Source organism: Biomphalaria glabrata, chromosome 2, assembly GCF_947242115.1.
Source record: "Biomphalaria glabrata chromosome 2, xgBioGlab47.1, whole genome shotgun sequence".
Lineage (NCBI taxonomy): Eukaryota > Metazoa > Mollusca > Gastropoda > Planorbidae > Biomphalaria > Biomphalaria glabrata.
In genome coordinates, this window is record NC_074712.1 from 6,861,992 (window position 1) to 6,876,883 (window position 14,892).

At 35.6% G+C, this 14,892-nt stretch overlaps 1 protein-coding gene across 1 annotated transcript; it reads left to right on the plus strand.

Moving 5' to 3' along the window:
• The first annotated feature begins 449 nt into the window (after positions 1-449).
• Positions 450-13,625, plus strand: LOC106074812 (uncharacterized). Its single transcript, XM_056018896.1, has 6 exons — positions 450-560; positions 5,330-5,488; positions 9,514-10,349; positions 11,705-12,000; positions 12,599-12,821; positions 13,386-13,625. The coding sequence occupies exons 1-6, from the start codon at positions 498-500 to the stop codon at positions 13,498-13,500; spliced, it is 1,692 nt and encodes a 563-aa protein (XP_055874871.1). The 5' UTR covers positions 450-497; the 3' UTR covers positions 13,501-13,625.
• The last annotated feature ends 1,267 nt before the right edge of the window (positions 13,626-14,892 follow it).

Genomic DNA, 14,892 nt, shown 5'->3' on the forward strand with positions numbered 1-14,892 from the left:
TCTTAAAACAGTCCCGGAGGAGAAAGCTAACTTTTATGAACAAATTAGTAAAAAAAAAAGAGCTATTCATACTTTTCTTTATTCTGTTCTTATGCTATCTTACTCTCTCAAATCAAATAATTAGCGTAAGTAGCAGATCAACATTTTTGTTTAAAAATAATAACTTTTAACACATGCCCGACGCACAGACGAACGTCCCTCGCTACATGGTGCTAAAATAAAAGATAATTTACTTCTGTTCTGCATCATTATAATGCACATTTAATTTTTTTAGGAAGAAAATATTCTTATCATTCTTTGAATTAAAAATGCCTTTATATTTTTCTTAATTAATTGACATGTTTTGGGGAGGCATAATATTGGCATCCATTGTGCATGTTTTTGCCTATATACCAGACATATTTTTTTTATAGAGTGGTTATCCTATCTTGGATAACACGTGCACAGCATGCTCGGTTACAGCAAACTATTTGGATCTTCCTCTATTCTTCTTTTCGATGTTGTTGAATTTCAATACGAACCAGATTGAAAAGGAAATAACTGATTGGCTTGCACCAGACGTAAGTACATCAGAGATGTTCTTGTCTCAGCTTATGAAATACAGACGTTATTAATATAACTAGTATAGCTTTTATATAGCGCTACTTTCATGCTTATAGCTTGCTCAGAGCGCTTTGGTCCAATCTCATTTGTGGACCATTGGGGGGGGTGGGAGGGGTATCTAGAAGTTGGTTTTCCGTGCTGCCTTTAGGCTCTCAGTAAACGCAACTCTGCCCGAGTCGGGTGTCGAACCTCGAGCCCCCTTCTAGGTAGCCAAGACAAGCCAAGTTCAAGCGCACTTAGCCTCTCGACCAGGCTTCCCACTTTACTTCAAGAACGAAGATAAGTACGTACTACGCGTGTTGCTAGTTCTATCTAGTCATGCATGCTTATCAATGACTTAAATTCTGCCTAGTCATTGATTTTACTGACTGAGTCAGGCAACCCATTCCATGCTCTAATAGCACATACATTCGCCCTAGCATATGGAACGAGGAATGCGCATTTAAGATAAAGAAATCGTATATATTAACACAAGTAATATGTATATGCATATGTTAAAATACATGTTATATCTATATAAATCATGGGCGTAGCCAGAGGGGGGGGGGGTTGGCATAATAAAAGTTGCAATGACACTGAGGTCATTACGAGGAAATCGCAAACAGGAAAATCCTAGTACAACTTCACACCATACTTTCATAGAGGTCCTCAGAGCAGGTGGGAACAGGCTTCAGACATTGCCAGTGACAGATTTTTATGGAAGCAGCTTGCCGCCCAATGAGCCGAACGGCGCGGAAGTCAGTAAGAATAGCAAATAATTTTTTAGAAATAAAACTTTTTAATAGCAGGATAATGCACTGTAGATATTCAAAATATGCCCTTTTTGGCTTTCAATATCGGAAATAGTAGCTGGCAAGGGCGTGGAGTCTACAATTTTTCCATTAACTCCAGGAAGAACCTATTCTAGGGTACAATAAGCGTCATCCGAAAGAATGAAGAGTCAGATATAAGGGTGTGTTCCAGACAAGGTGAGCTGACGTAAGCTTTATAGTGAGCTAGACAATTCAAATATAAGGATGTGTTCCAGACAGAGTGAGCTGACGTAAACTTTATAGTGAGCTAGACAATTCAAATATAAGGATGTGTTCCAGACAGAGTGAGCTGACGTAAGCTTTATAGTGAGCTAGACAATTCAAATATAAGGATGTGTTCCAGACAGAGTGAGCTGACGTAAGCTTTATAGTGAGCTAGACAATTCAAATATAAGGATGTGTTCCAGACAGAGTGAGCTGACGTAAGCTTTATAGTGAGCTAGACAATTCAAATATAAGGATGTGTTCCAGACAGAGTGAGCTGACATAAGCTTTATAGTGAGTTAGAAAATTCAGATATAAAGCAAATACATATTTAATATATTAAAGAAAAGAGAACATTAACTGACATGACTGTCGCTACAAGCCTTACAATGTTAGCGGACCCCGTCAAAGCCAGATTCGTCAGTGCTAATCGCATGTCTCTAAAGCCGCTGGAATAATCAAACTCTCCCTAAGCGTTTGTCCTTTTTTTTTCTGCACTATTTGTAATGTAATAATATACTGATGTGCTTAAGTATATTGTCCTTCTCAAAACAACTTTGCAGGTTTGTATTTTAGTTCATTATGATTTGTTATAAAATGACGCTTTTGAGTTTAGCAGTTTTAATAACTTTCGTTCGATAACACACTGAAACATATGACACATTTCGGCTGTTGCCTGTGTATTGTAGAAATATTCAGAAACATATTTACGAGATTTTGTATTCGTGGTGCAGCCTCTATTACGGCATCGTGTCTCAGTTCATTCTCATTATTTCCAATACAATCTTGCTATTCTTCAGATGTCTGCTTACGCTTTAAATCCTTATCCATAATCTAACGGTTTGATCAAGGGTGAACAACCTATGGTTTAAGCGCTAAAAGTGGCGCATTACACAATTACAACTGGCGCATTTCATCAAAGATGAAGCATTCGCGTTCGAAAAAATGATATTAACCAATTTCTAGAAACCAAAAGTTCAACGGGAATTTAATTTACTAGGCTATTACGACACACATATTGACCTGCATGTACGTAAGACAAATCAGACCAAAACAAAATCATGTCATTTATTGTAATTGTTATCATCACATTATCGTTAGCATTGTACATAATTCATGTTACCTATTTAAGCTTTTCGTCATAAGAAAAAAAAACATTTTTAAAGAATGTATTGGTCTTAAGTCACTCTAAGGCAGGGGTTCTCGACCTTTGGGGGTCGAATCACAATTTTCCATTGGTTGCTTAATACTATCGGAAAAAAGATTTATGTCTAAAAAAAAACTCGACATTGTACATTGTCTTTTTTTAATTGTCCTTCGAGAGTAGATGATGCAATTAGCTGAATCATAATATTTATCAACTTTATAATTGTAGCTGCATTAGTATTTATCTGTAACCGTTTAAATTACTAGCCATCAAATGGTGTGACGAAACGCTCCGTTTCAATGTACCACACACGAATAACAAAGGAATATGTTAACCACGATATAAAGATAAACGAATGCAAGTCATAAAATTACAATCTCAGTTATTTTTAATTATTTATAAACAGGAATATTTATAGTTTGGTGATTAACCATACAGCTTTGGTAATTCTATCAGGATATTTTACATTACGGTTACGATTTTATAATACAGAAAACATGATTTTCCGGCTGGGGGTCGCCGCAATGTAAAAAGGGATCGCAGAACTAAAAAGGTTGAGAACCGATGCTCTAAGGAAACACCAAATGTTCAGATATATTTGTGGAAGCAAAGTCGTGTCTAAGAAGTCATCAAGTCGCCAATGACGACTAGAGATATTGAAACCCCAATCTCGCTGAAAAGACTTTTAGATTGCCCTCTTCTGAGATGTAAAAGCTTTACACACCAAGGCGCTGTGTGTGGAACACTTTTGAATTTCAGCATGTTATAAATACCAGTTGTGAAATATTTTTTTAAAATTTAGAAAACAGGATAAAATTAAGAGAATTCAAAGAAAATTGTGATTTTTTTTAGATCTTTTTTATTGCGAGGTACGTTAACTTTCTAGAGGAAAATGTCTCAGAAGATTTTGGAAACTGTAAAATATCCTACAGCATTTTCTAGACGAGAAAGATGTGATGCCCTATGAAAACAGCTAGGACACGTTGATTTCTAGCTTTGAAAATGAAATCACTGATTCAAAATGGAGTTAAAACAGTTTATTTTTCATTTAAGAAAAAAAAAGATTTGAGTCGATTCCCAAATTTAAAAGAACAAAGCATTGAAGATCAAGTCAATTCTACAAAATGCATTGAAGAGTCATTTGAATGATTTTGCTGATGAGGAAGATTGCACACGTGCATTTATAAATCTAATTTTCAATTACTAATCAAAATATTCTGAAGATTACTTACACGTGGAACTTATTAATCTGAAAACAATCTAGTGCTGAAATCTGATGAGCTTTCCTTAATACCATATAGATATAAATGATTAATTTCGGCGATCAATGCTATGTTACTTTGTTAACATTTTACAGCACACATTTATGCCTGCCAGCTACTGATGCGAGCAAGCATTTTCCTCCATAAAAATAATAAAAGACAAAAGGAGGTCATAAAATTAACTCTTATTATTACGGGTTTACCGTGTGATACATTAAAATTATAAATAGAAACTAAAAATGTTAACAAAAACAAACTAAATAAGTAAAGTTATTTTGTTTTTTAATCCACTGCTCTACCATACGTTAATGTGTATAAGAATCCAAATGTGTACAAATGAACATACTAGAAAGTTCTGAAACTTGTACAATTTCAAGTAGCGTATCGAAATTAGAATTGAAAGAAATTATCGTACGGAAACAAAAGGTTGACCAGAACTAAGTTAGATGAACGTGTTACCTGCCCTTGTGTGACCTAAAATTAATCCTAAAATGGGCACGATGAACAACCAGACTGATGTCGGTGTCTCGTGGAGTCTCAGGGTCGTCGGATGTAAACTTTAAAATGAGGCTTGACCTACTTTTTGGAATGACGTAATGAAGCAGAGAAACTGCTTGGTTTATAAAATGAATAAATTTTGATATTCAAGCGCAAAATATAATTCTATCCCAGGACTCTTATTTTGTCAAGCTGCGTCAACAATGGTCATAATATAGTTCGTAATAGACATATTAAACAGTAGCGAGCGGCCAGTTTATTATTATTATTCCAGTTATCCGATCAGATAAATCCAACTTTTTGCGAAGAATTTATTTTAATTGTATACAATTTTTATTTTTATTTGGACCCCCGACGGTCTTCTCGCGGACTCCTGAAGGTCCACGCACCAGTTTGAGAACCACTCGGCTAAAAGACTCAAACAAAATACTCATAATTTCAAAAACATAAGGCTTATTCCTTGATATACATGCTAGGACAAATACTTATAAGTGCTCTTATTTCGTCAGCGCCTTTAGAACATGGAATGGACTGCCTGAATCAGGCAGGAAAAGCAACAACTTAGAAAAGTTTAAGTCACTGATTAACATTCATGACTATATTAACACAGGCACACGCATTGAACGTAATTATCTTCTATTTTAAATTCTGTAATTTATAAGATAAGAAGATAGCTTTGCTACGCATTTTAAAATATCTTTTCTAGTTTTTGAGATGTAAACGTGACTGATGAACTGACGGACTGATATCACCTTTCAGGCGTCGCTAAAAAAAAAATAATTATTATATTTTTCCTCTGACAGGGAAGGTACTTTGAGATCCAATGCGCGGAAAGAAAGTTTTTAAAAGACAATAATTGTGAGTATTATGACGCTCCTTGGTGCGTCCAATATACGTCGGAACTTGGTTTTCAATTACAAAATGAAAGTGGCTTGTCTACCCTGACGAACGATCTCATACAGGTAACATCAATTCTAAATATAGTCATGTTTTCAAGAAGTGAAATAAATTCAAAGAACTTTTTAAAAACAAAATTAATTAAATATAATAGCATACATGGGCGTAGCCAGGATTTATTTTTCGAAGGGGGTTTTGAGGGGGTGGATTTAAAAAAAAAAAGCCATCTGTAGAAGAGGGATTTAAGCTCAAAACCCCCGATTGGATAATTTAAGTGTACTTTTTTTTATTTATATTGAAGAGGTATTTTTAGCATCAAACCCCTCTGAATGGGGGTTTAAACTCAAAACCCCTGTTGGCAACGCTCATAGCATTTTGAGTGCGTAATTTGCTTTTTTTCTTACACTGAAGATGTACTTTTTAGCCTCAATCCCCCCTGGAGGGGGGTTAAAACTCAAAACCCCTTTGGCTACGCTCATAGATTTTAGAGTGAGTAATTAGCTTTTATGTATATTGAAGAGGTACTTTTTAGCTTCAAACTCCACTGGAGGGGAGTTTAAACTCAAAACCCCTTTTGACTACACTTATAACATTTTGAGTGTATAATTTGCTTTGTTTTTATTATTAAAGAGTTATTTTTTACCTTCAAACCCCGCTGAAGTGGGGTTTAAACTCAAAACTGAGTCAAACTGAGTGCGTAATTAGCTTTTTTTTATATTGAAGAGGGGGTTTATCGTAAATTTTAGAGGGGAGTTTTAAAATTAAAATCTTCCTTAACTGTGCTCTTGGAATTAAGGGATTTTCGTTTGCATTTTTTTTGTTTTGTTTTATAGAAGAGAGGAGTTAACTGCAAAATCCCAAGGTAGGGGGTTTAAAACCCTGGTAGGGTTTTTTAAACTCGAACCCTCTAGTAGGGGGGTTTAAACTCGAACCCCCCCCCTGGTAGGGGTTTTTAAACTCAAACCCCCCTGGTAGGGGATTTTAAACTCAAAACCCCTATGGTTGTGCTGGGGCAAGTGATGGTTTAGTATTAAAATCTCACCTAAAATAAACAAAATCAAAGCAACAAATCAGTCACTAAATTCCGATCTCCCTCCAAACCCCCCCCCCCCCCCGCCTGGCTACGCCAATGATAGCATACTATAGAAACAATACTTTTGTTACAATTCTCTTTCTCTCCTAATCAGGCCATCTGTAAACACTGCTCAACACAGAACACATTTAACACAAGAGCTTGACAACAAGAGTTTCCAAATAATATGGTGCTTTAATGAGTAAATAAAAGTAACCAATACGACACAATTGGCAACACAATAAACTACAACAAATGTTACTCTGTACATCACCGTACTGCCGCACTAAACTCTACTGTCTCTCTATCTCATTCTGGATTCCAACTGCTTCACTCGAGGACTCCCTTCATCCGGACTGACTTCATGGCCGACTAACAGTCCCGGTCTCCTCACTGTCCTGAACTGAACTGCCTTACACACTCTGTCTCTGTTCCACGAAGGCCTTCGTTCACATGGCCATAACACGGGTCATATTTAAGTTCAAAGTTCATACCAGTACTGCCCCTTGTCCATCCACATAGCATGCTAAACTGTATTTCTGGCCTGCGTCACATGTGTCAGCTGATCCGGACTGATCGTACACCTATCGTGTCGCCAATAGGGTTACAACAATATTTTGATGCCCAAAGACTTTATATAAGACATTGTTATTTGTGAATAGCCAGCTAAAGCGACCGGATACGGAGTCACATTGGTTTGACTTGTAATATTATTACAAAGTCTCTGGTATTTTGAGATATCGAAATCAACCATTACAATATATTCCTGCATATAACCCGCGTTTTTAGCGGCCCCCGAAAGGGGAAAAGACGCTATTTGTTTTGTATTGCTTAGTTAAGTTAATTCTAACACACTTACTACTACATTTACAAAAAAAAAAAGTTTACTTTTTTTAAAGAGAACAAATCTATTTAGTATGCTTATAAGTGCAAAATAATTTAAAACAATGATTAATAAGTAATTTTACATATTATCGCGTGATCTGCAGTGCTGCATGTCAGCTACGGGACACTAAACTAAAGTTTTTTGTTGTTGTTTTTTTCCCTTCAGTCTTTGAATAAGAGATCTACCCTCTGCTAAACAATTAGATCAATCAGATAAGTATTACAAGATATCAGTTAGGCCAGGTTCACATCTAACTTCACCTTCAGTTTCACCTATTCCTTGGTCTACTGGACCGTTTGGGCACAATACAAGATTTGTCAACCTTCTTTCTCCATTCTTCTCTGTCATTTGCCTTTGATAGAATTTTATCCTGCTTTTCTATATGAAAATATTGAAACCTCCATTTTTACCTGCCTGGGTGGACCATTTCGAGGGCCTATTTTGAGTTTGTGTTGCCACACAAACTGTCTTTGTAACCTTGTTTTTTTTTTCTTCAATTTATTTATGCAAACTGATTTAAAATATTTTTAGAGGGTTTTGGGTATTGTTTGTTTACCTTAGGAACGGGCATAAAAATTGTAGATTTTTTTGTGGTAAATGATATTTTTTATTATAAAGCTTTAAGTTAAAATGCGATGTTTATAGAAATGTATATATTAAAAGGAAGACTCTAAGGCAGGGTTGGGCAAATTACGGCCTGCGGGCCACATGCTGCCCGGCGGACTGTTTTATGCGGTAAACGGTAAACGAAGATTATTTTTTATTTGCAATATTTCTAAAAATTCAGTTCAAGATTGAAACTCAGGCCACTAGATATATATATATATATATATTTCGTGCTACGACTGTATCATGGCCGCCTTAGTCATAGGCAAAATAGGCAGGCGCTTAGGACCTTGGAATTGTGGGAGCCTGGTACATGACTGAAAGAAATGTTTTTTTAGAGGAAAACAAAAGAGAAACATGGATGAAACCTCTGAGTCTGTATTAGAGCTATGATTCTTAATGGTATATTCACGACTAATGATATCTACTTGTTAGAATACATCTGTTAGAAAATGTATGGCTTCTTCCTTTTGGTGAAATGCCCAAACGTTATTTCTAACTATGTGATCACGAGTCGTCCGTGAAGCACGTGCTATTCACGTTTGGGTTGAGCTAAAAATTCGGAGTATGAAATATGTACGAATATATTTTAGAAGCTTACAGAACGCTTATTGAACGCTACGGAGATAGCCTTATATGAATAATACTTATTTGTTCCCTGTCCCCCCCCCCCCCTATTTTCGAAATAAAATCCCCCTTACCGCAAGGGGTTCGAATTTTTTGACTGATTTTTTTTTTTGCTTTGATTTTGTTTATTTTAGGTGAGATTTTAATGTTAAACCATCACCTGCAAAAAATAGTGCAAAAGAGAGTCGCCAAATTCCATGAGCGTAGCCAAGATGGATTTTTAGTTTAATCCCGTCTACAGAATGCTTTAAGTTTAAAACCCCCTCTAGATGGTTTTGAGCTTAAATCCTCCCTACAGAGAGTTTTGAAGTTAAAACCCCTCTTTGAATTATTCTAAAGCGAACTACAGTCAACAAATTCTTTGAGCGTAGTTAAGGGTGTTTTTAGTTTTTTTTTTTTTAAAAAGCCAGAGATTTTTGTTAGTTTTAAACCCTCCAACAGATGGTTTTGAATATAAAATTTTACCTTTTAGATATAAAAAGCAAACTACAGTCACCAAATTTCAAGAGCTTAGAAATAGGGCTCCATTAATAAAGTGCATTAAATGGCGGAATTAGTTTCTGAACTAACAAATTTTAACAGCAGGATAATGCACTCTAGATTCCTCAGAAAATGCATTTTTCGTTGTTTTAAACACCAGAAATATGGAGGAGGGGGAGAAAAATCCTTCCCCCCAAACTCTCCCCGAAAAAAAAAATTCTGGCTACGCCTATGCCCACCCCCAAACACACACACCAACAAATATATACACAATATTTTTAACTGAAACGCCTCTTGCCACTAAACAGTTTAAAAGATAAAAAACAACAACAGAGTATTTTAATTAGTGAAATGAAACAATAACATTCAATTAAGTTTAACAAAATTATTTAACTGTAATATTTTTTTAACGTTTGCAGATGGTACACAGATTAAACTTTCGTTTTAATGACAGATGCGACTATATCATTCACATTGATAAAGCAGAGAGCTTATCAAAGACAGGAGAAACTTCAATAGCGATTATTGTAAATATGACTTTAACAGTGTACTACATAGATGTTATGGAGTTAGAATCAGCATTCATATCAGAAATAGTACAAAAGGATGCATTAAACCTGTCAGATGTACAACATATTAAACTACAACCATTTTTTATTTTAAAACCTTTACGGCGTTTAAGCCAGCTTGATCAAGAAGGCCTATATGCTTCAAACGCCAATAACAACATGTATCCACGAGTTATCACGAAACAGAAAAATGATGAAGATTTAAAAAGTTCATTTGAATCCTGCGATAATAAAGTTCGTTTAAACCAAGTATTGATTTGTAAGCATTTACTTTTAGATCAATCTTTCTTCCATGTGATCATTGACGACCAGACTTTACCTCCCAATGTGTCTATAACCATAGACTTTAATGTCACAAAGGTACACATCACAGATAATAAAGATTTACTGATGGTGGATTTTGATGACGATGGAAGTCTCCTTGTCTGTATTGATTTGATAGATAAGAAATTAAATGAATCGAAAGAGAGAGATCCAGGTATTGACCCACGTTGCAAGGAGACACAGTGTTTTGTTGAAAACATTTTAACCTGGGTCTGTTTCATTATTTCCATGGTATGCCTTCTACTGACCTTGTTGACATACTGCATGTTTCCTGTCTTGAGAACAAAGGCTGGTGTAAACAACATGTTTCTCAGCTTCAGTCTTCTCTTGGCACAAGTCTCTCTGATGTTCAGTGCCTATACGTAAGCTAGATTTCCTTCTTTTATAAAAAATGCAAAAATAAACAAGCTAGAACATGTCAATTAGATCAGAAGTGAATAGTCCAGTTTTTTTTTTTTTTTAAAGAAAGCATGTATATTTATTCCTTTAAAGGTGTTCAATTTACATTACAATAATCTTAAAACTATTCGTTCAGACTACAGTCTAGTTTGCAATGTGGTCATTGCTGTCCGTCTAGGAATATGCCGGACCATCAAAGGTGCTACCCATTTATAGTGCTCCCTATGTAACATGCCAATCATGGGACGGGAAGGGCGCCATCATGCAAGTATCTAGCCCTTGATACAAAGAATTGAATGACGACAATAAATAAAACAATACCGGCTCGGCAGCGGCCTGGTTTACCAATGTAAAAAAAATATGCTGACTAAAGATCAATGGCCATGTCACAAGTTCTTCGGGCTCGCAAAGACCTTCCTTCAGGGAACAGTACTTGGAAACAAAAGAAAGGGCATAGCCTACAGAGAAAGCGACGAGAACACCACATTAAATAATAAATAATCCTGTGTTTGAAAAACAGATTCTATATTCGAAAAAAAAACAAGGAATAGAGAAAGGCGACAGTCATCAGATCAGGTGTGATGCCCCAACGGTTCAATAGACTACGGAACAGGTGAAGATGAAGACCAGAATAGGGAAAATCCGTAAATCATTATCAACCTTGAAATTACTAGATCGCTAATAGTGTTGACATCTTATCTTATCTTATATAATACAGACGAAACTTCAAAAAAGAAGATGAATACGTCTTACGCGTCATGCATTTAGTCATGCATATTAACCAATGACTTAAATTCTGCCAAGTCACTGATTTTTCCTGGCTAGCTCAGGCAACCCATTCCATGCTCTTATAGCACTAGGGAAGAAGGAGTATTTGTACAAATTTGTCCTAGCATATGGGACGAATAATGTGCCTTTATCTTTGTGTCTTTCAGAGTATTTTATTAAATTTTGTTTTTGTATTTGAAGATTATGGTTCAGTGTTTTATGTATAGTTGCTACTTTACTTTTGAGTCTTCTGTCCTGAAGGCTTTCTTGGAATTGGATCAAACATTGTCCTATATTGTAAGACTAACAATTAACAAAATGGACAAATGATAAAGTCTCTGAATTCAAACCCTGATTGAGGGGCCAAACCTATGAGACTACTGTGCCAGACTGTAGAATGTAGTGTAGCGAATAAGAGTTTTCTTTTAAAAACGAACTAAAAATGTTTGGAAAATTAAAATCTTGATTAAAGACAAATTAATTTTACAAATATCTTGCAACATTTAAGTTAAAAAAAATATTTCAACTTATTTTTTTTTGGGTTTTCTAGTTCTGCTCCCGGCATGCATTGTAAAACCATTGGCGTCCTGACTCATTTCCTGTGGCTTTGGAACTTCTCATGGAACTTCCTCTGTAGCTTTCACATGTTTCGAGTTTTCAATGCCGGACCCAGAATGAACAATGAACGAAATATGACATGTGAGACCTGGAAGTGGTTGAGTGGGTCGTTAGTTTTACCATTGTCAGTTGTCAGTTCAGTTATAACATATAACACCTTCAAATCACAAGGGAGAGAATTAGGATATGGAAATTTTCAATGTTATTTAGACTCTCCGTTTTTCATTGGTAAGTAAAACAACACAGACACAGAACTACACAAGTTTCTATATTTATATAAAAGTAACATTATAGCTCGCTGATTTGTTCCAAGGCTATATATTGTCTACATTTTTATTTTGTCACTTATCAACTGTTACACCGATGGCGAAATGTAGTTTATTAATAGCTTCTTTACAGTAACAACAGACAAAAAGTTTTGTTTTTTTAAAAGTTTGATACCAATATATCCACTCTTCTGATCCTTGTGGTGCTGTAGGCTCAACATCAAACCTTTCCGGTCAAAACATTATATCCAAGTTTAGAATCAAAACCACACTTTATAAATTCAGTGCATTAAATTGTTATGAGTATAATCACAGAGACGCAGACCATTACCGTTTAGTATGGCTTTAATACACTGAATAACTACACAACACACATTTCGTGAACACATTCTCACGGACGAGTTACAAGCACATGTAAACATAAGAAGGACAACCAATAAAGTATCTAATTTTCATACTACTAATATGTTTTCCCTTTAGCCTCATCTGTTATGGTGATAATTTCAAAATATAACACATTTACTAATAATCCAATATATAATAATGTGTTTTTATTCCAGGAATCACTGTAGCTGCTCCGCTGTTCGTTATTACATTGATCAACGTCACCTTCTTTCTTGTGACTGTTTACAAAATGTACAGTCTCCGAAGCCTTCAATCCACTTCCTTTTCCAGCTCAGCACCAGACTTCAATAAGACCATCTACGTCAAGTTATCTACGGTGACAGGCATGTTTTGGATTGTAGCACTCCTGGCAGAGCTCTCGGATAACGCCATTTTTGGGTAATTTATTTATAAAAGTTTTTTTTTTTAACTGGAGGTCAAAAGGTAAAGGTAAAATTTTGAAAGGATTAACAAGCGTATTATGTTTTTCAACCTGGAGGTCAAAAGGTTACGTTTGTTTTTTAAATTAACAAGGTTGTCATGATAGAGGTCGAAAGATCAAATTAAGATTAAGTTTTTTAAGTAAGACACAATGCCAACAACTAATTAAAGCTGCTAAGTGTCAGTTATAGAGAAATATTTGTACTTGTTTGTTGTTAGTAAAATGTTTTACATGTTTTGGATGTTCCTTCAGATAATTTACTTAATAGTCCAAACCTCCCGCAGGACGACGAGGGGTGGCAGTGGGCAGGGTATGAACCCGGGACCATCAAGTTGACTGGATATGATGATAAAACGCACGACCAGGCAGCTATGTCGATTCTAGATCCATTTGTCCAACATATGGACCGAAAATAAAAATATGTATTAATTTAAAAATCTATAATTTAGCATTTCCTTTTAAATGTATGAATACAATAATGTAATAATAAAACTTTAAGACTGCGGACTTTTACTCAACAGGTTCATCGCCATTTTACTAAACGGACTTCAAGGAATGGCCATATTTTTTGCATTTGTGTGCAACAAGAAAGTGGTCACTCTTTATTCTTCTCTCTGGCGAAAAGATCAAGCTTGAAATTAAGAAAGCTAATCACCACCACTGATGAATGAATGAAGTCAATTACGTTATACATTTGATTCTCGGTCAACAAGAGGATCAACAAAAATAAAAGATACAATCAATCATGTCTTTGAGTTGACTAGTTGTAACAGTTTATCTACTCTCTAGTAAAGTAAAAAAAAAGAAAAATTCCCTTTTCAGACCTTGCGATCTATAGGGCGGATGATGTAAAGGTCATCTGTTTCTGTGGCCAACGGTTAAGTAGGGTGTCATGTGGCCCGCACAACGACCTAAGGGCTTTTCCCCTACTGTTGTCAGGTACTCATTAGAGCTGGGTGGACTCAAAGGCACCCAAAGATCCAAAGTTAAAAATCTATGTTTGGTAGATACTCGGAGCTAACTATTTAATTATTCGACAAATATAACCAACGTATTTCAAGATACAATCAAAACGACCTTTCCATTTTGTTGAGCGCTCCCATTAAGAACCACAATTCTACTTTTCTATGTACTAAATTGACTTTTGCGAGGCGAAAGTATTTCTGACAAAATTGTTATTATGACGCCATTAGCATGTTTAGCGCACTATGTTCAAGTCACTTTCGTGGACCAGTTTTGGGGGTAAGGTGGGGGTACCTGGGAGAAGGTTTTAGTGCTTTTTTTTACCAAAGCTGGAGGCACGCTGGCTGAGCGGTAAATCGCTTGGCTTCTGAACCGGAGGTCCCGGGTTCGAATCCTGGTGAAAACTGGAATTTTAATTTCGGGATCTTTGTGTGCTTCTGAGACCACCCAGCTTTAACGGGTACTTGACATTGGCTGGGGAAAAGTAAGGCGGTTGATCGTTGTGCTGGCCACATGACATCCTTGTTAACTGTAGGCCACAGAAACAGTTGACCTTTAAATCCTTTGGCCTATAGATCACAAGATCTGAAAGGGAAACTTACCTACCTACCTTTACAAAAGCTTAAAAAAAAAACTGCAAGCACTTTTAAAAAAAAATGTGTATGTTTTCTATATGTCAAGATTGTTATTTTCACTATATGTAGGGCACAAAAAAAGATTTGGTTAGTTTATATATTGGTCCTTTTTCCTTCAGAACTCCTATAATAAATGAGACAATTAAATCCAAAGAGCAGCTCTACATCAGTTAAAAGTTTTCTATCTAGTCTTCTGTACCATATACTCATCACTGTTTCTTGACTAAGAAAATATTTTATTGTTTACAAAGTAGGCTGTATTAATTTTTTTTTCCTGATTTAATTTGCTACTATCGGGCTGAACATTGACAAAATTTAGTGTTCAATTAAAAAAACAGAGGAAAAAAGAATCTTTTAAAATGTTTGTTTGGGTTTGTTTTTTTTTTTTGGTTTCACAGCATACGCTTTTTAATTGTCTAGTTACCATGGA